This window comes from Lates calcarifer, linkage group LG13, assembly GCF_001640805.2.
Source record: "Lates calcarifer isolate ASB-BC8 linkage group LG13, TLL_Latcal_v3, whole genome shotgun sequence".
In the NCBI taxonomy this organism is placed as follows: domain Eukaryota; kingdom Metazoa; phylum Chordata; class Actinopteri; family Centropomidae; genus Lates; species Lates calcarifer.
In genome coordinates, this window is record NC_066845.1 from 7254362 (window position 1) to 7278941 (window position 24580).

At 40.3% G+C, this 24580-nt stretch overlaps 1 protein-coding gene across 1 annotated transcript in view; it reads left to right on the forward strand.

Moving 5' to 3' along the window:
• Positions 1-24580, forward strand: part of pde4d (phosphodiesterase 4D, cAMP-specific) — a 164232-nt gene that overhangs the window by 117341 nt on the left and 22311 nt on the right. Inside the window, 4 exon segments of the mRNA XM_018668561.2 lie at positions 21158-21349; positions 23584-23620; positions 23734-23810; positions 24221-24270. Of these exon segments, the coding sequence (XP_018524077.2) occupies positions 21158-21349; positions 23584-23620; positions 23734-23810; positions 24221-24270 (356 nt within the window).

Here is a 24580-nt window from a genome sequence, read left to right on the forward strand (position 1 = left end):
GCCGTGATGACGACAGCGTTTATGAGGAGGCAGATTAGAAAGGCTTAGGCTGAGAGAGGGAGTCCCCTCGCGTACACACACACATGATCACATACTTGGCTGGATTTAAACATATTACAGACTCATACAGCATTATAATTACAGCTAATGCTTGCTGGGAAACCCATGAAGGAAAAAGAAGGTGAATGACTTGTTGAGTTGTGTCTACCTGAAGGGTTTTGTAATATAAAGTAATATAATATAGCGAGAGTATAGAGTTCAGTTGAAGAGTTTAATTTCAGTCAAAATCGTGTTAGTATACCTTGGACAGATTTTGTTTCTGCTCTTTTGTTCAGTTTTTCTGGAGCGCTGTGTCAGACTTCCTTCCCAAACTCTTCATATCCAAGCTCATTTTATGACCAGTGTTTAGTCTACATATTTCACCTTCCTCTGTATTTTTGCATGCACTGGCATATTATGAATGCAATTGTACAGTGCTTCCTTACAGGAAACACACTCCCACTTGCACAACCCTAACTGTTACACTTCTCATCCATCCGGTAAGACAGACTCTCACATTGCAGGGTGTAGAATAACACTCTCACAGCAGGACAGGAATTAACACAGACAATGGCAGCATATTTGTGACAACACTGAATAGCCTCCCTTAATATCCACTTAATTTGTTACATATAGACAGTACTCACCCACAGCGATTTTGTTCTTTCCAGCACCAAAATCCTGTTTCATGTCCTCCAAAATATGTTTTTATTGTGTTGAGATTAGGGGACTTGGTGGATTGGTCTGCAGGGCCCTGAAGTAAGCTAAAGTCGGCCTAATTTGCTTGCAGCATCTCTACCATGTAAACATATGGGGTATAAATGGGCCTTAGGCACATCAGCACCACAACCAGTCTGTAATTTTCTAATCCATGTCCTCAGACCAGGTGATTTACCCTTGAGTTGTTCCATTTTGATCCTGTCCTTAACGGGCCCATTTTATCAACTTCCCTTTCACTGAACCAGAAAATCCTGCTCTGAAATGCTGTTTTGCACATCACTATTCCACTATTTTATTGCTGTCTTTATTCGCATATTTGTGGCTGATCTGTCAGCCTCAATGTTCCATTTCTCCTTAACTTCTTAGCAACAATTTTTTTATTTTGTTTTGATTTTTTCATGGGTATATTACTATTTGTGGCAGACATTGCAGTGCAGTGAAATCCCAGAAGACCATTTGTTTTGGGAATGATGGAATGCAGTAAGAACATGTGACAGCAAAAATGTGGAAAAATCTGTCAACTTAACACATTAGCTGTTCAGAGATTTGCTGTCAATATGTCTTTGACTTTCACATAAAGTGTTTAGTTTCAGTGTTCAAGACTGTAATTGGATAGTCACATCGCTGCAGTCTGCAGTTCGTTCCAGCCTGCAAATGTTTACACATAGGGTTAACAGGTTCCTATCAACCCTGTCAGCAAACTTCTTACTCCTCTGTCCAGAGGTTGAAGTTGTTTGCGTGAAAGGAGAGATGTACTTAATAAACTGCATATGAGGACTTAGTATAATTAAGATAGCCACTGTGACGCTAGTGTTCCCTGTGTGTGTTTTGAGGAAACAGCTTAACCTGGATTACCTGAACCGCAGCAAGAGCACCGTCGGTACTCACTGGCAGGGTATTCCTCTCTCTCTCTCACACACACACACACACACACACACACACTCTCTTCAAACTTCTCCATAAGCATGTGGCATCAGCTCTCACACACTCTCGCCAGTGTGGTGATGTCATCAGAGTTTTAATGAGGGATTACTCTGACATCACTGGGATTGCTGCCAAGTTAAACCTATTAGCCTCACCATGTGCCTGCGGTGCACTACAGCTTGAAATGTGTGTGTCCATGTGTGATATGTAAGAGCCTATTGAGAAAGTTGTGCAATCCATGGGCGTCGGTATCCAGTTATCATCCATCCTTTCATTTCTGCATTAATGTGTCCATCAAAAAACAGTTTGCCAGCCAAGACAATGTCTATGATGTCCACAACTGAGTGTGGGGTTGAGTTAACAGCAGATCTTCAAAGAGCTTCGCCGGATTGGTCTGTAGGTATATCGTGTCATGATATTATTACTCAAAGTGTACCATCAGTACATGGTTGCATACTGTCCAAAGACACAAAATCCCTCACAAGCTCATAAAAAGGATACCAAAAACACATTTAATGTGAGGGTTGTGTTGTGTTATTCCGTGCCTAACTTGGCACAACAAATTTCATTTTCAAAACTGCTTTTGAGATTAATTGCTAACACTGTGATCACGTTTGGCTTGGACAAGCACAGGCTACTTACTTTTTTTCTAGATTATAAATCCACCAAATAGCATCAGCCTGGACTGTAAACAGTAGCTGTTGTTTGTGTTTGAACCAGTGGTCTGGTGACTTTTTGTGTGTACTGCAATTGACTGTAACAATCTAAGGGATATCAAAGCCTCTGCTTATACATTAACAACAGCATTAACAACAATTTGAAAATGTGACCTTTAGTTGTGGGAAAATGTGAATGTGGAATTTATCACCAGGTTTTTTTTAAGCGTTAAAATTTACTTACTTACCAAATTAAGTTATTCAGCGAGGAGACCACTAAGGACAAGTGCAGACTGTATGACTCTTGCATAAGTATCTGTTTTTGAATTCTTAGACACAAACCCTCCAGTCTGGATAAAATCAGTGTTTGTGCTCATGAAGACACGTCAATGAGTAAAAGCTTTTCTGATATACTTCCTTCCATTGTGAGCTCTCACAGATGCTACAGTTTTAAATATGTGATTTTATCATACCCAAAAGGTCATGTTTTGGATTGTTGGTCAGATGAAACAAGTGAAAGACATCACCTTGGGAAATTGTGAGGGGCATTTTTCACAATTTTCATGACATTTTATAGACTTAACAGTTGCTAGATTAGTGAAAAAAATATTAAATTTATGAATCGGTAATGAAAATATTTGTTGGTTGCAGTTGTTTATAATATTAGTAAGCTGCTTTGCCATGTTTCTGGTGTGGATGTGACTCTCAGAAATGTCCTGAGATGGATTTCTTCATGTTGGTCTCAGTACATGGTTCTCACATTCATACTGCCCAGCATCACTTCCGCCTCAACACATCATGACTCACTCTTGTTGTCAGCAGCAAGATGCACACACACATGCACAACACAAGTAGGACAGTTGTTGGTGTTACTGTCAGTGGTCACGCTTCTCCAATTTTTTGTGTGTTTGTGTGTGTGTGTGTGTGTGTGTGTGTGTGTGGGCTGGGGGTACTTTCTATTCTCCTTTGTGCTTTGGTGAGTCTGAGACAAACAACAGTTCAGCCACCTTAGAGCCCCTCTCCAGTCTATGAGTCACCCGGATATATAAATAGAGCACAGGTAAGATCATGCATGGCTGCTGTGAAATATTAAGTGGCTGCTGCAAATAGCTAATTTTTTGGCATGGACCACAGTCATGTAAATCCTTAAACAACAAAATTAGTGTTGATTGTATCACCACACTACCATCTTTCCAGCCTTGACCCTCTGAGAAGCCCACTGTCATTTTCATTTTCTCATTACACAATCTGCCATCATGTCCTTAGCAACTGGAGGCTGATTGGTTGTCAGGACCTACCTGTCCCTTTTGAATTCTGCCAGGTCACCATGGCAACCACATTATAAACATGAATCTAGCAGGGGACTGTAAAGGCAGGCAGGAAGTGAGGAGAAGGAATTTCTCCTTGCTGAGAGCCAATACAGTGCCACGTGAATCTTAACATTCTATTGTTGTCTCTTAATCACATTACGTTTGCTGATTTACATACTTGAAAACAAATATCCAATCATTGTAATCATATTCAGTTTTGTTGCAACAGCAGTGGAGGTGCAGTTGCCATGGCACTAAGCTCCAACAGTAGCTTTAAGCCATAGTTATATGTTATTTTTCATCATGCTATATCACATCTGTTGCCTGCTGTCTTCTTATACAATTCAATTAGCTCACATAGAAAAGCTATCTTGATGGACAAATCAGCTGTTTAACCTGACAGATAGGCAGCAATCAAATCCCTCCCTTCCCCTGTCACTTTCTGTGTTTGTCTCTGGACAGAGCTTTGCATTCCAACAGAATAAGCTGCTATTGTTCCTCCTGTATCTCTTAATTCCTCACAATCCATCTTAATATTTGTCTTTGGAGGCGAAACAGTGTATGTAAAGTAAAATGTTGTTGTTGCATGCATGTAATCTAAGATTATCTTAGTCTGTTTATCAATGTGTCTGAGAAACAGTGCTTCACTACTACTGTGAACCAAACTACAAGTGAGGCAAAGCCCAGTCTCTAATACGCCGTAGAGGCAAAGCTGAAATGACAACATTGGAGCTACCGATGAATAAGGCGAGGTATTAAATCTTAGTACTTGTTGGTACTGACCAAAATGGGAAGAAATGCATGTACTATCATATCCAAAATTACAATGATTTGGTATCAGTACCCAAACCAAGGTATTCTAACAGATCTAGTATTGTAAAATTCCAAAACTGATACCCAGCCTTACTAACGCCAGTCTTAACTCGCCTTTTACTGGCTCTTATGACTTTGCTGCAAATTGCCTAACCTCCCTATTTCCATCCTCCCTCTGCCTCTGTCCCAGTCTGTCAGGCCACTCCTGTCCGTAAGCCCCTAACGAGGTCACTGACCCTACCAGTCATGAGAGGAGAGCGCCTCACAAAGCCCTCCCTGTCTTTCTGGCTTGCAGCCAGTCAATTAGCTGTTTGTGCACTTTTGTACTTAACCTACGGTGTCTGCACCCCTGCTCGTTCAAGTAAAATACATTCAGGTAAAATACATTGTAAGCATGTGAAAGATTTGTTACTTTTTATGCATAGTTTATTATTATGCACCAATAAAATATATGACGTTATAACTTTATTAATAAATAAACATGAAATTTTTGTTTTTATGTTTTTTTTCCTTTCCTAAACTGATTCCCTTCGAAACATGATTTGCAATATATATATATAAAAAAGAACAGAACATACTTGAACTGTATGTCCTACACGTAGCATTTGAGAAGATGATTCTGCTTGTATGTTCACGTTTCAGTATTCAGATACAGTGGTTCTGATTTTATGACTTTGTGGCTCAGGGACACTGAATGACGACAGTCACATCGTCACCTGGCGCTCTGTCACAGCTCGTTGCTGGCACTGACAGTGTGTGGCTGACTCGGCAGCTAGGCAAACATATGCTTGGGTTACAGGTTGTGTGTTTTTGAGAGGGCGCAAGAGAAGTAGAAGTCTGTGTTGCATTGTTGTATTGATCTGTGTGCATTTCATCTGCCTGTACATGTTGTGGTGTTTGTGCCTACTGTCAGCACTTGTGTGTCTGTGTGTAAGTGTGCGTCTGTGTGTGGGTGTGCTCAGATGTTCAGTATGAGCGTAGAAGCCTGTTGTGTCTGTCGTTGCATCTGTGACTTTGACAGCCTCCCTGTCCATCCAGGAGCTGTTGTCACATGCTGGCTGCTTCTGTCAAGAGCTGAGCAGAAGCCATAACTCCGCGGAGATTCACGGCTCTGTGTGTTTGGGCTGCTGGTAGTTGTGCTCATCTACCTGCAATTTCCCTGTAGAGGAGACTGCCCCCTGCTGGCAGTCGAAAACACACAGGAGATTTATCGGTTGAAGTGATTTAGATTTTATCTTGATAGTGGTGAAGTGTCTGAAAATGATACAAGACTGATAACAAATGACAGTAATCTCATTTTAAAGACCATACAAAATCATGCTTAGTTGATCTTGTTCCACTCACAGCTCTTAATACTGTGACACCCTGTCTACCAACAGCTGTATGCTTCATTTTCAAAAATGAATATATATGAAATAAATGCACATATCTGCTCCACAAACTCTTAAAAATGTGTTGGCTCAAATTGCAGTTACTGCTGTTTTTTTTAACATGCATTTCTCATGTAACACATTGCACTGTTGGTTCTAGATTGGCTATTGTGGTACTCTGCTCCTCCCTAGTGGTAGACATTAGCTACTACCAAGGTTGAGTCGTGACACAGGGCTTAAGGCTAGTGAACTTCAATTCAGTTCATTGAATAAAATTGCCCTGACGTGAGATGACTTTATCATCTTGTTTTTGATTTCATCAGTACTAACCCAAAATAGTTGTGCAAATGTGCAGTTAGAGTAATAGTCATTACTAATTTTCTGTATACCAAACTACCCTTTTATGCTCATCAACATCATGCTCATCAACAGCTGGTTTGACATGTAAATATATTATACTTTAGCTACATGAAGAAAATTAATTCAGATATTCATAATACTAATGCCTGTTGTATACTGGGAGTCAGTAGGTTTTAAACTCATGTCAGATCAGAGTGAGAGCCCACCACCTACACCTATGCTACATTTGGATAACAGCTCAGTTGATGTAAACGAGCCTCCAAAGAACTGTGAAAAATGGATAGAGACGATAAAAACACTTTCAAAGGTATATAGAATGGGGTATTTGGCAGAAAAACCAAATCCACTGACAAAATTTTAACATTTGCTTTTACCTGCAGTGAAATTGCTCTTCTCCTCTAGACTGTTACATCTCTTGCTCTTGTAAGGTTTAAAGCAGGCCTCCCAAGATAAAGTCCAGTATACAATTATTGATTTGGGCTCTAGCAGTGAACAGAAGATAAAAACTCCAGCATTACTTGGAGTGGGAACAAGTGATGGCCATCTTAGTTGTCTTTTCCTGTCCTCTTTTAACCATCATACCTCTCTAATCCATCACAAAGCTTAAGTGGATTGGTACTATACATATAACACAATTATGTAAGTTTTCAGCATGTCTACAGTATCACAGAAACCTTCTGCTCTTGTGGCTGTCAATACTCAAAGATAAATTAGTTTGCTCTACCTCTGCACTTTGCTCCTCCCTCTCCTGCATCTCTCTCTCATGCTCCATCTCTCTCCATCTTTTTCCCCATTCAAGTCACACCCATGCTGAGCCCTCTCCTCTCCCACCTCTTCTCACACACCTCCCTCCTTCCTACTGAGATAGCTTTGTCAGGCTTGTCACTCTATCTGTCCTCCTCTCTCTTTCTTCTTCTGTCTTGACACAAGTGAATGTGTGGTAGTGTTTAAAATGAGTTTGCCGGTGAACTCAGATTATCTGTCTCTGGAGAGGATAGCCCGCTACCGCCACGCCTGCTCCAACGGCTCGCCCTATGCCACAAACAAGCCCATCGACATCAAACCTCGTGGCAAGAGAGGGTATGACCAATCTCTGAAACTGAAACTGTTTGTGGGAGGGAGTGTCAGGGACCTTAACCTAAATTTATTTTCTGTCTTGTACTGAGGATTTGTTATCATGTGGAACTATTTTGTGATATATCCATTCTTGAAATAGCTAAATATTCAGTGATGTTACTTATTGTTAGCTTCTGCTTGTGTTCCTCTGTCCCTATAGTCAACATCCAACCCTCACTTGGATGTGAAAAGTTGAGATGGAGTTAATCAGTTTAGAAGTAGTAACAAAAATTTGGTGAAACTGAGTATCAGTCAAGCTTAAAAGCCACCTTTCTCGTTGCTCTTTGCATGTAAACTGTGACTATGTAATGTGTATGTGCTCGTATGACTTGCATGAGTGTACACAAAGTGTGTGTGTTCTCTCTTATCAGAACATTAGCTGATGAATAGCTCCACCTGGACAACCCAGAACTGGAGCTGTGTTCCCAACCGAGCGTTGTGTAAATGGCCGTTGCTTGGTGGCTGCTTGTGCTGTTAAAGCTTTGCAGAAGCTGTAGTTCTGCTGTTTACTCTGCCTAAAGTAGGTGTAATTGTGTGTATGCACATGTTTGTGTCTCTCTGTGTTCCATGAGAAGCAGATATTCTGCTTTTACAAAACATGGTTAAGAGCAAGGTAAATGGTAAATAAGTAGGCTCCATCTAGTCGTCATCTAAAACATCAAGGTGTTCAGGAGGTCAGGTCCACTCGCTAACCAGAGCAGAGTGTAAGCTAATCATCTGAGCGCCCTCTGTCCATTAAAGCTCACACAGAAAATTTAAAAACCTTGTTAGACCCATTTTCATACTACGTTTCTCTAACATGCACTCGGCGACCCCAGACAAAACTAAGATGTGCCCATTTGACATTCACGTGTATGTGTGTCTTTGCCCTCTATGTATTTGAATATGAAGCAACGTTAATGGCTGGTGGCGTTTATAGACATATAGATATAGACAGAGCCTTGTCAATACTGTGGACCAGCCATCTGTGCTCACGGCCTGCTCCTTAGTTAAGTGCTATTTATATCAGCATTTACTGAGTATGTTTATCTGCACTATATGCTGAACCTGGGTCATAGAAGAGATCTTTTTTTCTCTTAAAAAAAAAACAAAACAAAATCAATAATTTTGTCAATTGCTGTGGTCACTTAGTCTATGCCGCTTAGTTTTATGACAAGAATACTATTTGTTTTACCACTAGGAGGCAGTGATGTATCTCTGAGTTACCTTGAATTGCACAGAACTGTTTTCTAATGTGTTTCAGACTCCCATTAAGTGGTGGTTATATTTGTGGTACAAGGGTTTTATTAAGTCATCATTAGCATAATACATTTAGCCTGCAGTTAATGTAATAGCAGTGACTGTCTACCTATATTTTGCCTAAAACATACTACATATTTATTCACTCATTCAGCTAATTCTGTCATTCATTTAGTTATTGATTTGGTTTTATTGGCTGACAGAAAAGGTAGATTTTTTTTTCTTCCCAAATCTAAATCTGAACTGATTGTACATCTTTGATGTATATCTGCACAAACACTGTATACAAAACGTAAACGATGAAAAAATGACATTATTTGGAAAACATATAACACTAATGGGACTCATTTTTCTTACTGTATAACACTGAGAAATCTATAAACAAGATCATTGCAACTATGGCAACTGGTATTGGTTGAATTTTTTAAGATACATTATCACCTCTAACAAATTTAATTATGCTTGTTATTGTGTTTGTGTCTTATACCTCTAATTCCTAGGGATGGCAGTATTGTAGCCAAAAATGAAAACTCATTGTATGTGAGTATGTGTTTGTGTGAATGGATGCATGCACTTGTGTGCTGCATTCTTTTTCACAAAAGATGAAAAGAAGAATTGATAATGTGACTCTCACACTGTAAGTTACATATTGGTTGCCAAGTTTTGGACTCTGCTTATTACTGAAATCAGCACTAATTGCTTCTGTGTAAACACATCTGTCTTTAAAGTAAAATAATTTGGTCTAAATGTGTTCAGTTACTTAAATGTTCAACTCGGCAAGGTGACGGGGGTTGAGGATGTTTGCATAGTGCTTGTCATCATGTCATCTATTTTGTTTTCATTTGGGATTAATATGGTTTCAAGGTAGAGGAGAGGGGGCCTGATCCCCCAGTTTTCTTAGGGGAACTTTTATCCTGTGTTGTTCTTTCCTTCACCACATGGAATGTGCAGACCGTGATAATAGGATTAGTTTCACCACTTTGACCAAGCTGCTATGCTGAAAGTATTACATGTGCCTATTCAACTTAATGTACCTCACCTGGAGCGCTCGACACATTTTTAGCTGTGTTACAACATTAAACATACAAGCCATCAACCCTGCTGGCATGAAATCTGTCACACTGTCCAAGAGATGTCAGTTAGGAGTGAAAGGTTTCAAAAGTCTTTTTCATTAGTGTTCACTCTTGGTCCGGCATGAAATTTGAAACCGATGAACACACGGTGATATGGAAGGAAGCCATCCTTCAAATCAATACATTCAGTGTGTTTTCTCAGCTTCACAGTAGTGCTTTCCAAGTAGTAGTGCCAGGCCTTGTTCATGTCTACATTACAGAATTAGTATGAGGTTAATGTTTCCCAGCGTCATGTGTGCATGTATTCCCTGTGTGTCTTTTTGCTCCTTGTGTGCATGTTTCTGTGTGAGCTCATCTGCATTCCAAGAAATTAGCATATGACATCTGTTTTGCTCCTTCTTCAGGTCTGCTTCCTTTCTTCCATGACATAAAAGCACATCTATGTAATTTACTCTGCGGCAGCAGTAGCCAGCGATGTGGATCAGTACGACAATAGCATTATCCATCTATGGTTGCAGTGAGCAATTTATTCTTCCTCATGACAGCTAGAGATGTATGCATTTTCTTTTTTGCTGCTTTCTGTCTCTTGGACCCATACCTTTCCTGATCAAAAGACAAGTGTCCTCTCACTGATGTCACCCACTTGTTACTTACGTCTATGGCCAGTTGCATTATTGAGGACATGGAAATATTCTCACTGCTTTCAAGACAAGACAGCTGCAGTAAATGGAATGCTGATGCTTCTGTGTTTCTGGTTCCAAGTGTTGTGTTTTTTGTTTCCATTTGTTGCTCTTGGTTTGAAGTTTTTACTTCTTGGAGTTACAACAGGGGACAGAGCTAATGTTGTGTCCTACCTTCTTATTATTTCACTTGATCCCCAATAGATAACTGCGGCAATGCATACAGTTTATAAATATTCAGATGCAAGATGATGCTTGAAAGTAAGCGTTTTCAATATTTCCTCAAGCTTTGATAAAGTGTTTTTATATTTACTTGTGCATGCATATGAATGTTTAAAATCAGGGTAAAATGGCACAGGCATACTGTGTGTTGACTATGACATCTCACCATACATGTTTCTTTTTAATGTTCTCCTTTTTTTTCTGGATTAATTGGTGGCCAATTTTGATCATCCAACCTATATCACACACATAACTAACACACACACACACAGTGCATACAAAGGTGAAGTAGCTTGCTTGACTTCACTCATTTATGTGTGATTGACATGTCAGACAGCTAACACACCTGCCTTCCTTGTGAAGTGCTAATGTTGTCTCCTTGGCACACAATTCAAGTAGCAGACAATGCCATCTGAGCTCCACACTCAGACTCAGACCTATTTTACAGATAGTAACACATGGGTGATCCCATTTTATAGCCAGCGAGGCATTGCTGATGTTTTTTATGTGAAAATAAGCACATGAAAACCCAAATAACCTATCATGTCTTGAGTATAATAGGAAGAAAATCAAAACCATTCTGTTGAGGTGGATGTATAGTAATAATACATCTCTGAAGAGAATGCTGAAATTAGTTGGTTCATGCAATTCAGTTCTTGACTGTTGTAAATAAAATTTTAGACCGGGGGGGAAATATATGCATTGTAGTTTAATACTGTCTCTAACCTGGACTACTTCTCTCTGTTTTCAAGGCTCTGTGCAGAGGATGAAAAAAAGTAGGTCTGGTGCAAAGTGGCCTTAAAAATGGTGTCAGACCTTTAGATACATTTTAACCATAGTGGCTTTTATCAGAGGTTTGACACAACAGAAAAGATGTGCGCTCCCAGGTGTTTCTGTTGATACAAACCACATACTTCACCCTGACAAAATGAAATGTTAAAACAATTTAGGCAATTAAAAATGCTTTGTCTGTTTACCACACAGTTCAGTTTATTTAGCGTTAGACTGTGGATAAATGATTAGATATTATGTCATTTTTCAAAATAGCTGGCTACAATTTATAGTAAAATTAATTTTGTCCTTCTTTCCCTTCAAATATCTTCTTCCACTCCCACACATTATATTCTCAATTTTAATATTGCTACTATGCGCCAATACAGTCTACTGTTGTTCTACACCTTGCCAAAAAAGCATACGCTTTTCAATAAATTCTTTGTTTTCTCCGTTTATTGCTTCTCTTAGTGGAATCACATGATGAAACTCTATCAGCGCTATCCTTGCACTCTCTCTCCAGATCTTTGGCGTACTTTAGCTGTTGGTTTTAGGTTACTGTGACAGCCAAGTGATTGACGCTTTAGACAATTGTTAGGATTGCTTTGGGATACAAGTCCCACCCTTCAAGGAATTACTACTACCAAAACAACCCCTCCCACTCCAGGCATACCCAAGCTGCAGCTCGGGGAAACAGCGAGACAGAGAGAGAATAGGAGAGTCATGTAACTCAGAGTGAGGGACACAGTTGTAAAAAAGAGAGACAGAGGTAAGGAGGGAGGGAAAAAAAGGGGGAACGTGGGAGGAGGAGGAGATCTTATTTCCACCAGTCAGGAAAAAATACACAGGGACTTGAAAGAGAGAAGCAGAGTGAGAAAGAGTAACAGAGTGAGTGCATGGCTGGATTAGGAAAGAGGAAGATCACACGCTGCAAGTGAGAGAGAGAGAGAGCAGAGAGAGAGAGAGAAGGAGGGAGAGCAGGGTAAAGAACCACCTACTGTCAAACGATCTGAACAGCAGTGTGGAATACGGTTTGACGGCGGGTTTGATCTGACTAAACTCAGGTTTGTTCTAAAGCAGCTCGGAAGACCTGACCGCTTCACCGGACTGAGGGAAGGAAGCTCTCACTGGATCACTTCAAACCAGTGAGGACTGTGGTCAGACCACAGCAGAGGGCTGGCCGGCGGGCTCCAGGTGGCCCAGAGGGGGCGTGTGTGTGTGTGTATGTATGTATGTGTGCAGTGTACACATGTAGTGTATGTGGATGTGGAAGGAAAAGCCAGACCATGAGTATCATTCTTAAACCACGGTCGCGCTCTACCAGCTCATTGAAGAACACGGAGGGAATATGGTAAATAGTCAGGGAACTTTGTCCTGCTGGCAACACGTGTGTGTGTGTGTGTTGCTCTATTGTTCTCCATCTGCCTGCTTGTTGCTTTCTGAAATACTTGTCCTCTGCTTCACTAGCTTTGTTCCAAGTTCTTCCGTTTTGTCTTTTGTCCCTATTGGTTTGATGTTCTCTGTTTGTGTATCTTTCAGTTGTTGTCTGAATGCTGTCATGTTTCTTCTCCGGTCAAAACCTCTTCCTGTGTTCATTGTTAAAACCTTCTGTACACTATAGATATGTCAGCTTGTGGTTTATGTATCAGTTTTTTGTGTGCAAAGCAGGTTCTGATGTCAGGTGATTAGATTCACTCTGTCCTTAACTTCAGTGCATGTTACTCGCACTTTATCTCAATAATGACACTTGGTGTAGTTGTCATGAACCTGATGTCTTACCCTCAGTGTCCTTTAATGAGAACTCACAGTCTATTGAGTTTGTAAAATTGTTTAAAACACAAGGTTGCAAAACAGGAAAGGCATCACTGATTGAGGAATGTGCTCTGTCACTCTGTACGTTCTCCTGTCTGCACATAGCTCCAGAAACTGCAGGATGCAGGGTGCAGAGCCAGTGGCACAACTCACCCTGGCCTCCCCTCATGTCTCCTCCCCCCTCCTGTCTCAACTTGTCCTTGCCTGTCAGCACTCATTTCTTAGCGAGAAACTTCCCTGTAGTTAATATTCACAGTTTTTCCACTGAGGTCCTTTCAGGCAGAGCTATGAATGGCTCAGAACAACCCTGGACAAATACACAGTATCCATGGGATGGTAGTGGTGGTGGGGAAGTTGCCCAGCAGCATTTGTTTAAACCTTGTCAGACCTCCCTGCAGGGTTCACAGTGTTCTCACATTGTCAGTTTATTAATCTGCTCTACAACATCCCCAGCAGGAAATGAGGCGCGTGTGAAATGAAGACATATTAATCGGGTGACTGAGGGTTGTAATTTCTCTGAGCGGTGCCATTGACAGACAGTGTAAAATCCATAGTGTAAATATACATAAACCTGCTATTCATGTTAGAACTGACTGCAGAATGTGGCTTTTTCTTCATGTCAAAGCTGAGAATCTGGCAGTGTTAGGTTCATATGAGCCATCTTTTTGAATGGCTACCAAAAGCAGTACTCAGCTGGACAAAGCATACCGCCTCCTCCATCTGTCCTGCCCTCCTCTCTTCTGTTATTTACTGTTTTATCAAGGCTTCTTTCACTAATTCTCATCATAGCTTTGTCTTTCATAATTGTTATTTCTGTGCTTGAGATTTGCAGTAGATTTGTGGCTGTTTTTGTCACTTAAAAAACCTGAATTGTCAGTGAGAAGTCAGCTGTTTGTGTTAGGGTGGGTGTGTTTGTGCAGTGTGTGTAATGCTGAAAGGAGTGTTATCTCCCTCCTTTGATGAGCTAATTCTCATCATGATAAATACAGTAGATATGCAGGTTTAGCATCAGCGTGCGTGTGTTTCTTTACTGTAAAGTTGTGACAGTGTACGTGTCTTTGTGTACTCGTACGAGTGCTTGTGTACTCATGTGTATTTGAGTGCGCAATTCCCTGTGTGTGTCTGCGGGTGTATGTTTAAGACAGTGACGTGGTCAGGGTGTGTGACGTGCCCCCTAGTCTGAATGAACGCAAACAGACCCCACTCCACCCAACCGTATAAATGCAGGTTTGAGTACACAGACTTTTGAGTATACATCAGCATGTTAGCTCAGTAAATATGGCCTGAGTTTTTGGAAGGATGAGGAACTGTGAGGATCAGATGTTTGTGAAATCTTGTTAGCTCATACACCTATTGTAGCGCCTTGTCCTCACTTTAAAACTGTGAGTGATGTTATGGTGCTTTGAGATAAAACGTGGAGAAGTGGGGAATGTGTGACTTTGAACTCACCTTGAAGTGTTTGCATCTGGTCTTTGTCGGTCCCCAGTTGGGCATCTCAGACAGGCAGTAAATGTTGAAGGTCACATGTTATCTGGCCTCTCATAGGGGCCGACAAAGTGCAAGTTATCTAACATATTTTCCAGATCTGACCTTTAGCAAGCCAGACCTGACATGATGAATAGCACTGAAAATAGGTTCATACATAATTAAGTGGACCTATACCTATGTATATGGGAACAGAACTGGTTTTGCTTTGCGTTGAAGCATGTGACCTGATGACGATGTGTTGCCAACCTCTTTGTGTGTGTCTCATGATTGACTGAGTTTTCTGAATGGCACTTTGACGGCAAGCATTAACCGAGCATCACGACTAAAGTGAAGGATTTACTTTACTTATACCTGGAAGGACTAGAAAAACTAGAGGGAGAGAGAAAGTAAAAGAGTGCAAACCTGTGAAGATCGTTTTTGACAGTGTAATATGCTATAACTTCTTAAATAACCTCCACTACCTTTTTCCGGTACAGCTTTCTGTACAGTCAAGTCTTGTTTGCTAAGTACAAGCTGCATTTTATCATCTCTAGCCAATGTAGCATTGGATCCTTTTTGATTTATCTACCAAGGACTGATTTTCAGAGCATTTCCTGCCTGCTGGGTGCTAATTTCACCTAGCGTTATGTGTGCATTTGGGTTCTTCCGTTCATGTATGAACGTGTGACTGAGAAAGGGGTGTGTGTGACTACGAGCCAGATAGAAAGAACATGTTTTGGTTATCAGCGAATAGTCAGTCACTTTATCTGCTTAGCCTTGCTGCCCTGTGGGTGCTGGCCTCTTCACAAATTGTTTTTCTGTTACCCAGTCTCATGTCTCATGTTGTTATTGGAAGGTTTGACATTGTGTTTTGCCCTGCTGACTTTTCATACTAGATGGTATGGGCAGCAATGGTAATTACAGGTTTATGAGTACTAACATGTTGCATGAAGGAGTGTTTTTTTTTTTTTTGGCAAGAGGATTTTACAGTGCAACTGAATTAGCTACTTTACAGTACACATGCTGCAATATTTGGTTCACTGTTGCATGTACAGGCCTAGGCAAAGAAAAAGATGGACGTAATCAATTTTCAGCCCTTTTCTTTCAGGGTCATAATCTTTTACCTGTCTCTTTGCTCAATCTAAATTAGAAACATTACACTTCTAGCTTGGAGATTCATTGAAACACTATGTGAGGCAATATAAATTTGTTCATTGTCAAGAGATTTTTCATACCATTTATATCATCAATGAGCAGGACTGTTTTATGTTCATGCTGGATTTTTCAGATGTTTCTCAGTCATTTTATTTGCTACCTTAGTCAGAAAAAGACATTCCTGTCTGGTTATTTATTCATGAAAGGTTTCTCAATCTCCAGAAAATGTACTATGTCACAACTTATGTATTGATATTGCAGAATAACAGTATAACTTTTGTCATAATAGAGGATTTCCTGCACCTAATTAACTGTAACTGAGCAGTTAGTATAATCTCATTCTGATAGCAAACTTTTGTTATTATAAGATTGTTACAGCTTAAATGTTATTTTCTGATTTTAATGGCTGCATTATTGTTTTATGAATATATCTGGAGCTGGGTATTGTTTGAAATCTTTTGACAGCTATGCCAATGATATGTGAGTTTCAGTATTGAAACCAAAACAATACTTTTTCAGCCTCTTAGTACAAGGAATTTAATCTTTTTTTCTTTTTTTTCTGTACAAAACCCTGTTTTTCATTTTTATCTCAACAAAATGAACTACTAAGACTAAGATTAAGATAAACCAATGCCAGCTTTTAGTACTTCATAGTTTTACATATTCGATTCTATAGACAAATGTTGGTAAGCTGGTTAGTTAGTTAGATTATTGATGTGAATATTCAATATTCACATTTGCCAAGACATCACCTTTTCCAGCTGCATGGCATTGTTACTTTTTAAGTTATCACTCATACAAGCATGTAGAGACGTTGGCTCTCACCTAGCATGTTCAGGATCACATACCGACACTCCCACATGCATGCAGGGGGAACACACTCCTCACAATCCTCATAAATAGACATAGACACTTGTATGGTTACACTTATACACACATGCACACACACACACATACACACACAGAGCGCTGACATGCCTCTCCTTGTCTTCCCTCCACTGTCTGCTCCCTTCTTTGTCCTTACAGCCCTCTAAAATAAATCAAGTGTCATCTTCCCCTTTGTCTGCTTCAACAAACAGCTCTGTTCTGATCCACACTACTCCACAGATGTTTTTGGAAAGTTTTTTATCCTAGTTTTAGTTCAGGTGAAAGTTTTTGCTTGTTTTTTTTCAATGTTCTGTACAAACCCAACAACACTTTGCATTTCCTTACACTGTGGAAATGTTTGCATCATGTACAGTGTGGTATTGTTGGAACTTTCTGAATGATTGTTGGAAGACAGTCTCACCATCCACCCCTCAGCTGATTATTTATCACACTTATGCCCCAACCTCTTTCTCCAATAGGTCTACTCGCGGCTCTGTCACGTCAACTCCTGTAGTCTTTGTAATTGCTTGAGTGACCCAGGGCTGAAAATGAATGAGTCATTGATCTATGTCATTTAGTGTGTGTGTGAGAGAGAGAGAGAGAGATAGAGAGAAAGAGAGAGAGAGAGACAGACAGATGAAGGAGAGAATAGATGGGGATTGAGGTGATAGAGAATCAAAGACAGAGCAACAGAGAGGATAAAAGAGCTGTGCGGTGTCCTTAGGCATATATGTGACTGAGCAGTGTAATACAATTTAAAGTCACAATAGCCACTACTCGACAGTCCCAGTTCTGTTACAATGTTTAAACATAGCAATGAAGTGTTACAGTGGATTTGAAAGGTTTTCTGCCAGCAAACAGTGACCAGTTTTTTTTTCCTGCAGCCCAAACTCAAGCATGAAACTGTACTCCTGTGGGAAACTATATCCCCGCAGGCCATCTTATTGTCTGCTTGTGTAGCTGCAGGCTATTGCAGCTAAATAAACTTACCTCTTTCGGGGCAGGGTGTTTCTTTCATCTTTGATGTCTGTCTTGTTTTCACTTTCCAGTGAACCATCTTTACACATCAGGCATATAGTAAACTTTGATTACAACAGAGATTAGCTATCAGTCCTTTCAGTACTCCACAAAGTCTACAAAGAAAATGAGTTTGCTGCAGAACCAATTCAAGTTAAATGTATGGGTTAAAACACTAAATACATGTCATTTCTGACAGGAATTAAATAGTCAAGTCAAATTATTATCATTGACATTTACAGCCCAGATTGTCCAACAGGGTTTTACAGTCCATATGTACAAATATTAGATCCAAGAGTAAACTCTGCAATTTGTTGTTCTGGCGTAAAAAAAGATAGAAGGAATTGGTGGTGTGACTTTTTTGATGACGAACAAGAAGATGAGGACAAGTGTTAGCAGAGATGTTTAGCAGATGGGATGTCTGGAGCAGCCTGAAAGAGCTCTGTCATCTGTCCAGTGTTTGCGCATTAAATATTTCCTTCCTTGCCAATTATATCTCGGTTCAGGATCACTCCCTTTTTTGGGTAAACTGTGGTTTCCCATTGTCTCGGCCTCTGAGTAATGCTTGATTTACCTCCCGTCTCAACAATAATGCTCTTGTGAATTCTACGCGTTCTTTTTGTTGAATCTCACAACATAGTCATACGGGTGGTGACATTTTTCTTTTCTTCCTACTGTGATATCAGAATTGGTGCAATACCTCTGTAAGCTAGTTGTGAAGATCATTTGTGTCATTCCCAAAAAGGGCGTGCCTGTGGAGTCACATTGTACATACACACACACTGTGAGGGGAGTTATGTGTCAGAGGTTTGGCTGAGAATCAGTGTAGGATGTGACGTCAGAGTAAGTGACGTTGAATCAGTTGAACATATGCCTTGTTTTATGTTTTGGCACGTTCACTATCTCTATCTATCACTATCTGTCATCTTTGTCTTTGTTTCTGACTTGTTCGCAAACATGATGCACACGCCCATGCACACTTAACACACAACAACTGGCAAACAGACTGACCTGAGCCTTGAATGATAACTTATAACTCACTTGTGTGAGTCTATGCTTTCACACCTGCAGCAAATATAACAGATAGATCACTTAATGTGATAAGAGGTTGTGGGTTGTGTATGAGTATATGTCTGTATGTGTGAAGATAAAACTGGTTTTGATCTAGCACTAAATATAGAAAGACAGAGGGAGAGGACTCAGGGACAGAGATGGGGGTGATGAGTGAAACATAAGACAAACACAACTGAGAAGAAAAGTTGCTGGAGTCATTGTAACTTGCATATTACCTCTCTGTCTGTGTGCATGTGTTTGTCTAAGAGCTAGTTAGAAAAAGGGACGAGAACAATACGATTGCCCTTTCCTCAGTCATCAGGCAGACAGCCAAACTATCCTATTCCCCAACTTAAGCTCACACTCACTTAGCTGCTGCTACTTAGAGAGATCACAGAGAGATAGCAGAGTGTTTAGCCAATTATTTGTTGTGGAAAATATGCCTGGCATGTCCTGTGTTTTGCTGTGGCTGTGTCGGTGTGTTCAGATGCACTGAGATAACACGTGGTTTCTGATATGAAAAGTACACTAGAAACCGTCGAAATTGTTTGATATGTAGTGTTTTTTTTTTGTTTGTTTTTTTTTGTTTGTTTTTTTTTTACTCTTTCTTTCAGGAACTTTCACTTGAGTAGGGAGGTAGAAGTCACTGATTAATGTTTCTCTTTTTTGGATTTTTAATGCTAGATTTAATTAGAAGATATTATGTTGACTGTGTTAAAATGCAGCTCCTAACTGACAGATGGATGGGATGGGAAAGAGAGAGTGGAAAAGATAGTGCCCATCCATAATACATGCTTGCAGCTTTGCCTTGGACTGTCAGCAATGTTGCCTTGGGGGAGGAAAACTCAGCATAATGACTTCTTCCTCATAAAATCGCTCTCACAAAATATTCACATCCACAAACCATGCAGCACAATCTCCTATTATCACAACCTACAAACCAGACTTGATAAACACAATTTAAAGTGATAATAACTTGCACTTGTTAGGTCAGTGTTGCTGAGAATGTGAAATACCCTGAAGAAAACGTACAAGCTCAAGATGGAAAACAGGAAGGGTACTGATAGCATTATTAGTCATTTCTCATTGTGTAATGATAAGGAATGTTTTATTTCTTAGTTGGATGTTTTAATTCAGCACTGGAACGTTCTTTCTACACCAATACAATCACAAGTGTATGTACACTTGCACAGTTCTCTCTGTTCCTAGGACATCTCACATATGCATGCATAAAGATACTGACAACAACAGGAAGACAATAACATAAGCAGGGTGTCCTGTACTGGTTAAGGTTGTGGATGATATTGGATTAAATATTTCCATATTAAGGATGATGATGATGACAAATGGGATGTCATCCCCATGCGTATTATGCATCGCGCAGAGGGGAATCCCCCCTGACCTTAGCATCCACACCAGATGGGATTATGGGATTGCTTGGTAGCCCTAGCAATGAGGCAGATATCCCTGGTGACAGGCGTTAGTCATCACCTGGGCGAACAATCACCTAGGAGACTAAGGAGCTCATCGTGACATCTCAGTGGGAAATGGTGTCAGTGGTTTAGGAACGCCTTTCAGCTGTGAGTCAGTGGCATTGTTAGAGCAGAGGTATTCCCTGTGGCCCTGTGCACAGGTTAAACGGAGCATATCGCTTGTGGTCATACGTAGATGGGTTTAAATATTGCTGCATTAGTTCTAACTGTTGGTGATGTGCCAATTAGCCTGCCTAACAATCATAATCACCTAATCAGCCAGTCACTCATTATCTGGCTGATTATAATTTTAATAGATCAAACTTATGAGCAAATTTACGTCAGCCAGTGTTGGGCCTACATGCCTACGCTGTTCAAGTCATACACAGGCATAGCATATTATGCTTTGAAATTCACAGCTCATGACCATGGAGCCAATTTATAGCAACATATGGAAATGCATGGCAGAGCCTACGCTGCTACATGTAAAAAAATATTTATGTGGGGTTATTCAGTTGTGTGTGAATAAGCTCTGAGTGCATCAAGACCTCTTAGCATGTAATTATTGTTTGCACAAAACCTGTGATTTATTTAGGCATGGATAGATGAGTTGCGTCATACAGCACAGTATGGTCTGTTACGGACCGCACTTAGTTAATTAAGTTTATTCATCAATCTGTGCGTAGTGCACACTTTTATAGGAATTGCTGTGTAAAAAGTCTGGGAAGATTGTATCATTTCAGGTGGCAGTCAGATCAGCTCAAATGATTAAGTCTAAGTAAACTGGTTGCCGTATCCATCCCCTCATCTTTTGATTGTTTAAAGAAAACCAGACACACTGTACCATAAATTTTAACTCTTACACATTAGTGTCACTGTGGAGCTGACATGATCACAAATGTTGCTTGATCTGTCAAATATTATGATTAATTTTCTCTCTTTATAATACTGAATAAAATTGTGTCAACTGTGCTTTGTCATATTCTGATCTTTGTCCCTTTCTCTTTCTCTCCATTTGCAGTTTCGATGTGGACAATGGCACGTCATCAGGTCGCAGCCCCCTGGACCCAATGGCCAGCCCGGGCTCAGGCCTCATCCTGCAGGCCAATTTTGTCCACAGCCAACGGAGAGAGTCGTTCCTCTACCGCTCCGACAGTGACTACGACCTCTCGCCTAAGTCTATGTCCCGAAACTCCTCCATTGCCAGTGACATGTGAGTGCATGATGTCTTTTGCTTCCACCTAAGCCTTCATAAAATGTACCCAAATGCTCCCTGTTGTGCTGAATGCTGTTTATTCTACTTTTTTTTCTCTGTCTCTCTGAATCTGTGTCATGGCTGCATGTTTATCAGACCAGGTCCTAAAGCTGCCATGCTGATCACTTTGGCCCTGGTGGGAAGTGTGCATGACCAGCAGCTGATTGTGTAGTGTCACAGCTATTCTTAGCCATATCCAGTCGCACAAACGAGGTGGTCAGTGACAAAGTATCCACAAGCACAGTTCATGTGTTTCTGATATTCTGTTGATTGATTGATTGTTGTTGATTATGTCTGCATCACTCACAAGGGCAGTGGAATGGATTGTGCACTACATTTAATCGGTATTAGTTCTGAGTTCTCATTTGATAATCTTTTATAATACTAACCCTCCATCACCTTAAAACTGTAGCAAGGCACCAAGACATAACACACACAAATCAGCTTGTATCTTCTGGGTCTGTGTATATGTTGATAGCCATTTCCCACACAATGGTGGTTATCCAGTTACATAGAGTGCTACAGGAAATAAAAATATTGACTGAAAACCTGGCATTTCGATCCAGCCCTCAGAACACGACAAGACAAATAGACAAAAGGATGAAAAATAATGTCCTGCAGTAACTTTAGACTTCCTCCTTACTGCTGTGGCTTTTTGCTCTGTAGTATTACACCAGTGACCCTTCATTGACCTACATCCGCTATCCAGTTACCACGTTAAAAACCATTGTTACAAGTTTTCAGAAATCCTTTATGCCTCATTCTTTTTCTGATGAAGTACCAATACAAGGAAACTTGAGATAGCTAGTGGGAGGCAACCTGTCTTAACAGCTCTCTTAATGAAATTCTTTGTTGTATCACAGCTTCATAATCAAGTTAAACTTGTGAAACATCATATTGCATAATTCTTATGTTACTTATTTCAGAGTAAATTCATGACAAGAAAACACCAAAACAGAGTTAGGGCAGCCTGTTAATGCCCCTAAAAGGCTTTAAAAATTAAGTAAAGGCCATCACCTAACTAACTGTCTTGCTCTCCCAGAGCATATTTAGCCCCTCATCTTTACACTGAATACCCTCTGTTTGTCTTACGATAGGAGACATGGCAAGCCTGTGTCTCTTTTGACATTCATGTCAGGCATGTCAGCTCATGTGGCCGTGGGTGTGTGTGTGACTTGCCTGTGGTCTTGTACAACTTAACAGTAGGCAAGGGGTTCATTGACACTAATACACTCCTGTCACCTAAGCAAATGTTGACGGTGTTTGCAGTCATAACATATCTTGGATGTCAACAGGAATCTGACTCCAAGTTTACAGTTAAAATTCTTTTAGCTGGAATTGAATTGATCAAGTACCGTAATTTCCGGACCACTAAATTTAAAAAGAAAAAAAAAGTACATATACAGGCTGCACTTGTCTATAAGCCACAGGTGTCTAAATGTTTTTGCGGCATGAAGCTCGTTAGCCCATAAAAATCTATAAATTAGCCGCATCATTGTTTAAGCCGCAAGTTTCAAAGCATGTGAAAAAAGTAGCGACTTATAGTCCGGAAATTACGGTAATGCTCTCCACTCCCTTAACAAAGTCATGTGTGCAAGTGCTCGAAAACCAGGGCAATCAGTGAAGCAAAGTCAAAGACGTGCTCAGCTGACTTCTCCCTGTATAAATAAATTCTGTAAAAATATGTAATAAGGATTGCCTAAGGTATAGTTAAAGGCAGAGAAAGGGGCGGGGGGTGGAAAGAGAGGGAAAGGACATGGAGAAAGGGTGACTGTGTGAGGGATGCTGTGAGTACAGAAGGTGCATAAACAGCTCGTAGTTTTTACAGTGTCCATGCTGTGAGAATATTTGATAGAACCTGGAAATGGCATTGACTGATTTACCTTATGTGGATGCCAAGACATGTCCAGCAATAAATCCCTTCAGTTCTGTCACTGAAACCTGAAACTGCTCTGAAACTATTACACATTGTGAAGCAGGGCCTCAGCTGTTAGCTGATGTGTGAGTAAATATGTCACTGTGACTGAGTGCATCAGAGGCGCTGAAACTAATCTGATGTGATGACCCCCGCTCCTCCCACCCCCTCCCCCCATTTGACCTTTGCAGAACATGAGTGCACGCTTCTATTGTTGAATGTCAATGTACTATAGACCTGCATCTAATATTAAAGCCACTCTCTTTGTTTCTTCCAGTCATGGTGACGATATGATTGTAACGCCATTTGCACAGGTGAGCGCTTATACCAGTTTTGTTGTTTTGTCTTTGTTGTTTTATATGTTCATAAACTGATTAATAGTGAGGAATAGATATGATTCTGTCCTAATCAATCATGTTCCCTTCAGGTTCTTGCCAGCTTGAGAACTGTACGAAACAACTTTGGTGCATTAACTAATCTACAGCAAGACAGAGCATCCAATAAGTAAGTTATTTTCAAACAAAAATTCCGTCTTTCACAGTGGGAGGAGTGACTGTATTACAGACAACAATGGTGCCAGCATATCACAGCATTTAACCTCAGTCACTTCATGACTAAGATGTTGCATTAAGTAAGTGGCAGTGAGTTGAAATCATTCACATGCAGCACCTGCCTGCCCTGTTTCCAGTGCTTATGCACAGTTTGGTGTTGCTTGCCCTCTGCTGTTCTTATTAAATACTACAACAACAGTGGTATGGACAGACATGGTGCTCCTTATAATGTGTAGAAATAAGCATATGCCTTACTTGCTTAGAGTCATGCTGAGAGTTTTTAAAAAATTGAGGTAAATTACTGATTGTATTGTTTTGGGGAAGGAAATATCTCAGTGTGTGTATTTGTTTCAACCATGACAGGAGATCACCCATGTGCAACCCACCACCCATCACCAAGACCACCTTCACAGGTATGTAGACAGCGAGGATGGGATGATGACTCGTGTTCCTTAGTGTGTGTCACTGTGTCTGTGCGTGTGTATGCATGTATGTGTGATCCGGGAATCAGGAATGTCCAGTATTTTTCCATAAGAAAATGTAAACATTATTAGTATTGTTAGCAATAGAGGTAACACTGTACTAATCTCCTTTTAGAATTTATGAGCAGTATATAAACCTTTAATAAATGGATTGTTACACACTATACTGTAGTTGTAAGCATATGTAAGTGTTTCAACTCCAACTCCTCTGATGGGCACCCATAAGTGGAGGCTGGTGCAA